A 12,093-nucleotide genomic window follows, 5' to 3' on the forward strand; every position below is an offset into this window, starting at 1 on the left:
CTGTCAAAAAGATAAATAATTTCAGAGTACATAAGTTTTTGTTCCATCATGTTATAAGCTGTTACACTATTTAAAACTTTTTCAATAATTGATGTTAAAGGTACTACAGTATTATCTTAACAACTTTGAGTTATACAATTAAAAAAATCACTTGCCTTGCTAATGGGTCAATTTTTATTTTTACTGTTTTATATTTGCTTCATATTTCAGGGATAAACCTTACTTTAGTACTTTTAATCTTTTTAATTTTTACGTCTGTTCACTAAAGACAGAATGCCAACAAAGTTCAATGTAACTGTGCTAGACACTATTAAAAGAAAAAATGGGGGAAAATAAGATATAATACCTAGCCAAAAGAAACTTACAGTCCACAAAGGAAAATATAATTGTACTTACCTATGCCACCAGGCTTCATGGAAGCAGTGGCATGGCATTTGGGCTAAGTTTTAAACAATGAATAAAATTTCAATAAATGAAGAACAGCTGGAAGCAAATCACACCAGCATTGTGTAAACAGCAAATGCTCTTTAAAAAAGATTTACATTTTTAGTAGTAGATAGACATTATAGTTGAAACACTCAGTATTGCAAGGGGGCGGGGGTTGGATAAAAAGGCCAACTGAGAGAGATAGCTGGGGCAATATGTGAAGATCTTTGAAAATCAAGCCAAGGGTTTGGGTACTATTAGATACACATTGGAAAGCCATCAAAGGATTCTGAACTGGAGAAAGACATAGTAAAATATGTCATTACAAAAATAATTAGTTTAAAAAACTGATTTGAGAAAAAAACTATGGAAAAGGAGATTAGATTACTGAAGTAGGAATGATTAGGTAGTACAAAAACATCAGGAATAAAAAGGAGGTAAGCAGAAATTAATGAATGGACACAGCTTCGCAGAGAAGTCATAGAAAACTAGGATTTGGTTTGGTCATAGTGTTCCTCAAAGTATAGCTCAATTAAATTCATATTGGTAACACATAAAAACACTAAGAAGGGTGGTATTTTATCTCTGCAATCTAGTGACATGAAATTTGAAGTGAAATGAAAAGAGATTTTGTGACAGGAATAAGAAGTTTTCAGCAGTTCTTTACAAGAAAAATGAAAAACAGTATGTAAGCTAAAAGGGGTATACCACGTGGTCAAAGCCACGAATATAATAAACAAAGAGGAGGAAAAGGCAATGTATAATTCCTCCATTAGACAAAGGAGTCAAAAGAAACATAATTACTCTATAATTAATAAGTTGATCCTACAGTGTTAAAAAAAAGAGCGAGGAGAGGGCAAGGGAGATAGGAAAGAGACATAGACTTTATGGTTCTATGTGACTATGGTGACAGGGAAGGGCTCCAAAAACAGGGAAAGGATTTCACACTGTCACCCAATCAATCCATAGTAAGATTGGCTACAATTTTTCCATATAACCAAGCAAGACATCAAAGATTTTATCAATAGTAACGGATATGTTCAGGTAAAATAACATTTCCCAAGGATGATAAAATTTAGTCAACAAAGAATTTTAACATACACTTACAGTGTTGTAAAGTTCTTCCAGTCTTGGAATGGTAAGGAATTTATGCATGCTTACTCCATTTTCAATAAGAAGTTTTACAAAGGCAACTCTATCCATTACAAGAGCATCAAGCATAGCTTGTTCCAAGGACCCAACCTAAGAGTGTCAAAAGTAATAAATACATTTCACACATTTTAATTATACAAACACTTCTAAATGTAAGTCCTTAGGATTTATACCTACTTGTTCCTGAACAGTTTTAGGAAAAATTAGAAAGATGCAACAGAGTAAAAGGTAGGACTTAAGGTATTAGGGAATACATAAAAAGACCTCTCCAGAACAGCATTCCCCAAAGAATATTCCATAAACACTATTTCTGTAGGAGGAAAATTGTTACATGGAGAAGAAAAAACAAAGAATCAAACATCAATTAAATTTGGAGAAAGAATATCTTAAAGCAATAGTTCTCAATGTTTAGGGAAGGTATTTTTAGGAGGGATCATTTCAAAAATTGGGTGCCATTACTAACATTTAACAGATACCAGAAATCATGCAATATGCTGGACAATCCCACTCAAAAAGGAACTACCCCACATCCCACATAACTTTCTATTATCCTACTAGATGCCCATGAGTGACAAACCAGTAACTCTGCTTTACAAATGAACAGAAAGTATTCTGTAATGATTTTTGTTCTACAGTGAATTTTCCAAAAATACAACTACCTTGTAAGTCAGGCAAGATTGTACTTAGGTTTCTTTAGAATTTTTTTTTTCTGTTTTTTTTAGAGTGTCTTGCTCTGTGGCCTCAGCCTCCTGAGTAGCTGGGACTACAGGGGCGTGCCACCACACCCAGCTAGATTTTTTCTATTTTTAGTAGAGATGGGGTCTTGCTCTTACCGAGGCTGGTCTTGAACTCCTGACCTCAAGCAGTCCTCCAGCTTCTGCCTCCCAGAGTGCTAGGATTACAGGTATGAGCCACCATGCCCGGCCAGTTTTCTTTAGAAATTTAACAGAAATTAGGCAGAGTATGGTGGCTCACACCTGTAATCCCAGCATTCTGGGAGACTCAGGCAGGAGGATCACAAGAGCCTAAGAGTTTGAGACCAGCCTGGGCAACATAGCAAGACCCTGTCTCTACAAAAAAAAATTTTTTTAAGTTAAAAAAAGTTTTTTAACAGAAATTATTCACTATTAGGGAAAAATCACTTGACAGCAATACAACCTGTGTCATTTGAGTTTAATGTAACACATTTGTATCATTGAGCATTTGTAGCTGTCCCTTATAAATTTTTAGAGCCTATTTTATACTTTCAACAGACTTCCTAATCAAATCCTGGTAAATTAGTAGATACACATGAAATGTAGAGATTTTATTGAGTATCATTAATAAAGGTTGTTTTAATATCTCCTATTATTGCTTCTGTATATTTTTAATACTTGGGTATAACATGACTAAAAAAATCTTTCTGGCAAAAATCAATACCAAAACCATTGGTTTTTTACCTGTTATTTTTCATTCTCATTTTGATTCTGTCTTCAGAGGTTTACCACACAACTATACAACTTCTCTACAGCGGCTTGTATTACCATTTCTTTCTCCAATCTATCCTCAATTTCCATCACCTACCAAGGATATGGTCTTCATGATATTTTAAGCATATACTGATGAAATGTATGCCTTATACATGATGGAATTTCAAGATGGAAGGTATGTTTTCTGTGACATTTTTCATTACTCAGCTCTGTCATAACAAGGAAAATATTTTGACATTATACTTAAAAACAGGGTCTACTTTACAAGAACATAATACTTCTTGATTTTCTCTACATTAATAGCCTATAATTTATCATGGCATGTTATTCCTATTTTACTTAATATTATTTCCTTCTTTCTCTAATAACATAAATGATTTTGGTTTGTTATTACTCATTCTAACATTATTCTAGTGCCCACTTGGGTCCTCTCTCTGCTCTTTCATCTGTTCCCCATGGTATTTAAGTTACGAACAACATACTTATATTAGTTCACACAAATAACTGTAGCATTTACACTGATTCTATGTGTAATAAGTGTAAGTAACTCACTTATTCTGTCTTTTACATGTTGCCATTCTTGAACATCTGCATACTGAAACATTTATCTTTAATATAATCACTTTTCTATTTTATTACAATTAGGGCATTATATTGGTTTTTCAAAAAATTTATGTAGTATTTATGAAATTTCATTTTAGTATAATAAAAAAGAACATAACAAAATTCTTATTTTTTAAAAAAAGAACATCCTGACTGGGTTTATAACCACTACTCTAGAAAAACAGTAAAACCTGACTAAAAAAAGATGCTGTTAAAAAAATTTTTCCTCAATCACCTGATGCATACTGAACTCCTGGCAATCAAGAGGAAAAAAAGGAAAACAATTGTCCTGCAAACTCTAAGTTCAGCAAGAAGCATAAAATCAAATAGATAACACTGCAGAACAAACCCATGAGATAAACCACATATACACAGAAGATAAAGGCTTCATCCAAGCCTTTACATCTGAAGAGACCAAAATACCAAGGAAATTATTCAAGGAAATAAAAGGCTGGTTTACATTTTTGAGTTTTACCACAGATGATTAACATTAATATCTTTCTCTGTAGTCCTGCAAGACAGAAAGTGACCAAATAAATTTTTGTATTATTATATAGGAAATACATTCCTATGATTTAAAAAAAAAACATTTTCTTTTAAAAAGAAATCAAATGAAACAAAATGGTATAAAATAAAAATTTCTCTCTTCTGGCCCTCATTTCTCCATGTCTACAGTTCTGGAAAGGTACTAATTACCATAGAGATTCATGAATGTTTATACATTTATAAAGAGAATTTGCCACAGTTAAGATCATACTATGCATATTTTTTCTGCAATTTGCTGTTTACATTTACTATGTGGATAAAAAAGATCTAGCTCATCCTCTGTAAAGGGCAGTGATATTTCAAGGTATAGATGAACATCTAATTTCCTCAGCCTCCTACTGATTCAGACATGTAACAAAATTTTATCAAGTGTTTACTGTGTACTAGGCTATGAATACAGCAGTAGACAAAACTGAAAAATATTCGTGCCCTGACAAAGTTTACTTTCTAGGAAAAGAAAGATAAATAATAAATAAATAAATAGCTAAATGATATGGTTTGTCAAATGGTGATAAATGCTAGAGGAAAAAAAAATGGCAGAAAAGAACACAGGAAATGCTGGCAGAGGGGGATGCTATTAAAATAGGGTAGACATTCACAATAACTAAGATATGGAATCAACCTAAGTGTCCATCAATGGGTGAATGGATATTGTGGTACATATACACAATGGAATACTATATAGCCACAAAAGAATGAAAACCTGCCATTTACAACTACATGGATGGAACTGGAGAACATTATGTTAAGTGAAATAAAACAAGCATAGAAAGACAAACCTCACATGCTCTCACTCCTATGTGGGAACTAAATATTAAATTTAAATAATATTTTTATAACATTAAAACAATTAATCTCATGGAGACAGACAGTAGAATGACAGTTACCAGAGGCTGGGAAGGAGCGTGGATAAAACGGGGATGGTTAATAGGTGCAAAAATATAGTTAGATAAAATGAACAATATTTGATAGCACAACAAAGTAACTATAATTGAGAGTGACACTGGAAAATTCCTAACACAAAGAAATGTTAGGCTGGGCGCGGTGGCTCATGCCTATAATCCTAGCACTCTGGGAGGCAGAGGCTGGAGGACTGCTTGAGGTCAGGAATTCAAGATCAGCCTCAGCAAGAGCGAGACCCCATCTCTACTAAAAATAGAAATTAGCCAGACAACTAAAAAATAGGAAAAATAAGCCGAGTTGTGATGGTGCACACCTGTAGTCCCAGCTACTCGGGAGGCTGAGGCAGTAGGATCGCTTTAGCCCAGGAGTTTGAGGTTGCTATGAGCTAGGCTGATAGTATGGCACTCTAGCCTAGGCAACAGAGCAAGACTCTGTTTCAAAAAAAAAAAAAACATTAAATGCCTGAAGTGATGGATAAAACAATTACCCTGATTTGATAAATTCACATTGTACACCTGCATCAAATCACATGTACCCTATAAAAACATACAACTATTATGTATTCATAATAATTAAAAAGAAAATAGGGTGGACAGAGAAAACAGACATTTGGTTAGACAAAAGATATGTGGAATTAAGCTCAGGTGGATATCTAGTAAAGAATGTTCCAGACAGAAAGAACAGCAAGTACAAAGCCAAGAGATAGGATAGGAGCATGCTTAATATGTTCAAAGAACAACAAGAAGGCCAACAAAGCTAGATAAGAGAATAAAGGGAGTAGTGGTGAATGTAAAGTAAGAGAGGAAGTAATGGGGCAGATAATGTAAAACCATGTAGGCCATCATACAGCTTTGGATTATGCTCTGGGGAAATGGAATGTGATCCATTTTCTGTATGTAAAAGGAGAGGAAGACTGAGACTAGGGAAATCTAAAAAGATGCTACTGAAATAACACAAAAGGATGATGACAGACCTGGATGATAAAATTGGGTATTTTGAAAACAGATCTGATAAAATTCACAGATAGAATAGGAATCCAATATATAAGAGCAAAGTAAAGGATGACACTAAAGTTTCTCATCTTAGCAACCGGGAAGAAGTTGTTCCTATTAAGTAGGACAGGGAAGACTACAGAAGGGAGAGATTTAAATATCCAAAGGAACGATAAAATGGGTTGTCTTATACAGAGAGCATGAGTCCTGAGGCTTCTTTCAATTCTAGGATTTTTAGAACTCTATATACCCCATAAAAAAACCAGTTTTGGTTGGGCACGGTGGCTCAACATTCTATCAGAGACGGCCTGGAATCTGAGCACTCTGGGAGGCGAAGGCAGAAGGATTGCTTGAGGCCAGAAGTTTGAGACCAGCCTAGACAACACAGGTAGACCCCATCTCTACAGTAAATAAAAAATTAGCTGGGCATGGTGGCACATGACTGATCCCATCTACTCAAAAGAGTGAAGTGGGAGGATCACTTGAGCCCAGGAGTCCGAGATTACAATGGGCTATGACTGTACCACTGTACTCCAGCCTGGGCGAAATATCAAGACCATGTCTCTTAAAAAAAAAAAAAAAAAATTACCAAGTTTTTACCAAGAGCTAAAATTAAATCCTAAATGGATTTAGACGTTGTAGAAAGGTTTAGCTAAGCTTATTTTGAACTATTGGCAGGAAGGTAAAATGTCAAGTCACATTTCCAGCAAATACTTTGTTATTAGTTTAATTTAATTGTATTGTGTATGTAGATTATTTACATACCAGCCACTGCTGTCCATAAACAAATACATGATTTTTGGCAATGTCAACTCTATCCCATGCCAACGTAAGGATAAGCTGGTCAAATGCAGATGCATTAGTACCTAATCAAATAAAGAAAATAGTTGATAAGTTCAAATAATTTATCTTCATTAAAATGTAAACATTTTTGACATCTCCCCACCACCTTTTAATTAACATACATAGCTCGTGTAAGCCACCATTCAGAAGCAGCCTGCCTTAGAGAGGTAAGATTAACCTGAGCGGTGAGGACTTTAACCTTCCAACTATAGAAACAACACAGCCTCATGATCATTACAAACAATTTGAAATGCAGAAAAATGAGAAAACAAAGATGATCTGTTTCTATCAGACAGTACTGACTGTTAGGATTCTGAAAATATCCTGTCAGGTGCTTTTCTGTGTATATATAATGTCATATATATATATATAAACACTTTTAATTGTTTATTCAAAAATGGGGCCATACTACAAGTATCAGTAGTAGCTTGCTTTATGTATCTTAATGTCAAAACTCATTTTTCCTTACAAGTATATATAGATCTGTCTTATATATATTAATACCTTTTAAAGGTGAGCCACAATTAATCAATAAATACTCCAACTGGTGGATATCAGGTTATTTTGAATTTTCTGCTGAGTATATTTTTGTGTACATGCTTGATTATTTAAATAAGATGATCTTCTGGAAGCCAAATTGCTAGGTACAAGGATATACTTTAAGACTTTTGATACACTCCCAAAATACATTTCAGAAAGCTTACACCATCCACCAGAGGTATAAGAATATCCATTTCTCCATGTGCTGGGGATGGGGAGGAAGGAGCTTCTTCTGTTTTTAAATTTATTTTTACTTTATTACTATAACATTGACCATCTTTCCACATTTTCTCTAAGCATTTGGATTCTTCTGCTGATATCAAATACATAAATTCCAACCCATCTTCCCATGAAGTATTCATCTTATTAATTTCTAATAGTTCTTTGTGATTCCCTCCACTTCAACATTTCTGTTTCTCAGTCTCTTCAGTTATGAAATTAGTAAAATAACAGGAAATCTGCCTCTTGGGGCTGTAATAGGGATAAAATGAGATAAACAATGCAAACCACTTAAACACAGTGGTTAGTAACCACAAAGCCTATGGCAAATACTACATGTATATAATACTCTCTTTTTATTATTATGCTATCCCATTTATTGATTATTTTTCCCTTATAGTTTCTGGGTTTCCTATCACTTATGATCTCTTGATCCCAAGATGACACAAATATATTTTATTAGAGAATTTTTAAATGCCTGATATATTGGCAATTTATTACGGTCTAATATTTGGAGAAATTCTTATAAATAACAAACAGTGACCTCTTGATGAACTCTTGCAACATCACTGCATACTTTGACTTTCAGGTACCCAGATGGGACACCATTTAGTTTCTAATTTTTGAAAAGATTTTTCACTGTAATGTTGTTCTATCAGTTGGATGTCTTTGGTGAAATATCAAGAAGAAAACACTTTGATGTGTATGTACATCAATCCTTTAGTCCTAAAAGATACCACTAGTTTTCCAAGTTTCCCTGCAGAATGAAAACAGCATGTTTAAAAATCCTATCTTTAATTTCTATCAACTAATGCCTCATAACCTTTAAACATTTATTTTTGTTTTATCTGCATCTAACACATTCTTAATGGGATAATTAGGTCTGGTGGCATAAACTTTGCTAAAAACTTTTAAAAAAAAATTCAATGATATTAAAACAAAAGCTAACTTATTGCCAAAGAAAGCCAACACTATGTCTTTCACAAAGAAAAATTATAGAAAAATTCACTTCCCAAGCATTTAGCCAAATTAAAAAGTCCTATCTTATATAAATAGGCTATAAATTAAAGATCTTACAAATATGTTTTTAAAAGACTTACCTTTTAGCAATGCAGTAAGTATTGCTACATCTATATCTTGATGTTCATCTGATCCAATGTGGAAAACAGTGATCTATTTAAAGATTAATTCATAATATTATGCCTTTACATTTTTAAAGCAAAGGGATTATAAAACAAAGTAATTTCAAATTATACAGGGACAATATACACATATATATATTTATATATACATATATATAAATAAATATATATAAAATGTATATATGTATGTATGTATTTAGGGAGGGTCAGATAACTTTATTTCAGCCAAGAAACCAGAAAATTAAAAGATTTCATTTACCAAATAAAATGGAGAGTATACCAAAAATATTTGGTTTCATATTATATTGCTATTTTTGACCTATGTTATGTCTGTTACTAGTAAGCAATTTAAGGGCTGAGGCTATAGATTAGTAAATAAATCCTGCAGTTCCTTCCACAGAGTGGAACATTATTTCAAATAATACATGTATTCTTGAACATAAAATGTTTGTTTTGTTCAATCCCTTTACTGGAATTGCCTTTAAATTACTTGAAACATCATACTATTTCAGAAGTTTTTATTTAATAAAATTTTTCATAAAGTAAAAGATTATTATAACCCCAACACAAATTTTTCAATGAACTTCATTTCACAGTATACAAAAACTTGCAAAGGAAGAAGACAGCAAAGCAAATCACATTATCACCTATCTATTAACAGACCTGCTAAAAAATTTTCTCTCTGAAAACTTAAGCCCATGTTTACATGACTGAAACTAAGCAGCACTAATCTTTAACTTAATAAATAGGCTTAAGCACTTACTCAGAGTAAAACTATTAAAGATTTTTTTCCCAAATATTTTATTAGAAAAGCCATTAACAACTCTTTACCAATTCTTACTTGATACTGGACATAATCTGTTGAGACTTAGGTATAAAACTTTTCCTAAAAGTGCATATATACTGTCTTAATACCATATAAAAAATTATAATCCTCCTTCTATGATACCTCTCAGCTTGAACAGACCAGTAAGTAACAGCTTTACCTGGTTAAAAGAATAAACTTATTGAGTTTAAAATCTAAATCAAAAACAAAAGTATTACTGCAATTTAGAATGTGCTTTGAAAAAAATAAAAAGACTTATTCTGCAGAAATCTACTTACAAGCTCCTTTCTTTTCATGCACTCCATCAATGTTTGAAATAAATGAACTGCTTCACTCTGGCCAAAGTTAAATGTTTTTTTGATGGTTGAAATAATATCAGGCTCTGCTGCATCAGGAAGATTCCTGGAATAAGAGGAAATATAACTTAATTCACTGATTTCATCTTCCATTATTTACAGAATATATATGAAGGTGGATCTGTGTAGGAACTTTGGAGATATTGTATTAATACTAAATACCTGACCTTGGGAGAAATTATTTTCTCCTTCATGAGACTGCCACTATAACTCTTAAAAGGAAAAAAAATGGAATGGAGTGATTTTTCTCTTTGAATTACTTTATGAATTTTTTTTACTAAGTATGTGTTGCCATATCAGTAACTTACATTTCTTAAGATACTGTATAAAAATAACTAAGATATTATAATATAGTATTTCACCAAGATGTAAGCAATCACATTTTTAGTTCTTTTCTGAATAGGTAATACATTTACTTGGCTCAAAAAATATAGCAAATATAAAATACATTGTATAATATATACAATTAATTTGTGTAACTTTCCAAGATCTTTCTGTATACACAATTATCCCCTCTCCTTTTATTCTACATAAAAAGTGGCACAATGTACATGCTGCTGAACATCTTCCTTTTTCCAAGTACATATTTTGGTAATCTTCCCCAAATCTAGTACCATCCTTTTACTCAGCTATAAATTATTCAATTGTGTAGATATACCATAACGTATTTATCTAGTCCCCTTCTAATGTTCTACTTTGTTCCAATCTCTTACAAACAACCCTGCAATGAGTAGCTGTACACATACATTATTTTACAGATGTACATCTTTAGGAACAGTTCTCAGAAATGGAACTACTTGGTCAAAAGATAAGTGCCTCTGTATGTGTAACACATATTGCAAAACTGTTTTCCATGAAGAAGGCTATATTTTAATTCATTCCAATAACATATGAGACAGGCTATTTCCTCAAATTTTAACAAAGTATTATATCAAACTTGAAATTTCCATGTTCATAAAACATAGAAAGGAATCCAACACTGTATTCTAAAAACCACAAGCCTCTTTAGTAAAATTATTAAAAATCTGTTACACTCATATACACTTACCCTCCTTCTTCTGTTTGTTTATGAATATATGCGAGTAGATCTGCAGCTCTTCCTGTTCCTTCACATACAACTACTGGAACAGGGGGACTTTCCTGAAGGTATTCTAGAACTGTGAGGATAACATTCGGCCCACCCTCAAATATAAGTGCCACCACAGGAACACCTTGGCCAATTCCTAAAAAAAGCAAAAGTTTAATTTAAAAATTATTTCCTTTACTTTTCTATTAAATTTCTTTTTTTTCTATAGTGTTTCTTCTTTTTTTCCACCTGTTCATAGTGTACATAAAAAATTATTTCCTCTCCAGAAAAAAAAATTAGGCAAAATTCAGTAATCTAACTTCATTTTTTACTAAATAAAGCAATTAAAATTAAAAAGTCAAAACATAATTTCTAGGATTGTACCGGTATCAATTTAAGCACTCAACACCAGTCTCACATAAATTAAATAATGAATATATTACCTTATCACTAATTCAAAGGCTGTTCTAAATGACAAAATTAGAAAATCCAATATATAATTTAACACACATGAGAGACTTCATATATTCACTGAAAAGTAAAAACTATTTTTTTTATTTATTTACTATATTTTACTAATTGAGCTGTTGACAAGAAATTTAACACCAAGCTTGGCTTTTAGTTTGCTTTTTAATACTGTATTAAGTTAAACTCCTAACATACATCTGTTTTTATTCATTTTAAAATGTATACTTCTGATTCTAAATGAGATAAGACATTAATATAGAAATTAATGACAGAGTCAGAATTACATAAATGGAACTGATTAGTGGCCGGGCACCGTGGCTCACACCTTATAATCCTAGCACTCTGGGAGGCCTAGGCGGGAGGATCCCTTGAGCTTGGGAGTTCGAGACCAGTCTCAGCAAGTGCAAGACCCCATCTCTACTAAAAATAGAAAACATAGCTGGGCGTGGTGGTATGCACCTATAGTCCCAGCTACTCTGGAGGCTGAGGCACGAGAATCACTTGAGCCCAGGAGTTTGAGGTTGCTGTGAGCTACACTGATG

The 12,093-nt window shown here is 32.8% G+C and overlaps 1 protein-coding gene across 2 annotated transcripts in view; it reads right to left on the reverse strand.

Annotated features, from left to right (window-relative positions):
• TRPM7 (transient receptor potential cation channel subfamily M member 7) overlaps positions 1–12,093 on the reverse strand; it is a 102,240-nt gene that overhangs the window by 55,233 nt on the left and 34,914 nt on the right. For both annotated transcript variants that reach the window (XM_045529156.1, XM_045529165.1), the window contains exons 8-12: positions 11,066–11,240; positions 9,940–10,063; positions 8,794–8,866; positions 6,857–6,957; positions 1,534–1,668 (exon numbers count right to left, since the gene is read on the reverse strand). In XM_045529156.1, the coding sequence (XP_045385112.1) occupies positions 1,534–1,668; positions 6,857–6,957; positions 8,794–8,866; positions 9,940–10,063; positions 11,066–11,240 (608 nt within the window). The remainder of the gene's footprint in view (positions 1–1,533; positions 1,669–6,856; positions 6,958–8,793; positions 8,867–9,939; positions 10,064–11,065; positions 11,241–12,093) is intronic.

The sequence above is a fragment of the Lemur catta genome, chromosome 1 (genome assembly GCF_020740605.2).
Source record: "Lemur catta isolate mLemCat1 chromosome 1, mLemCat1.pri, whole genome shotgun sequence".
Taxonomy (NCBI): Eukaryota; Metazoa; Chordata; class Mammalia; order Primates; family Lemuridae; genus Lemur; species Lemur catta.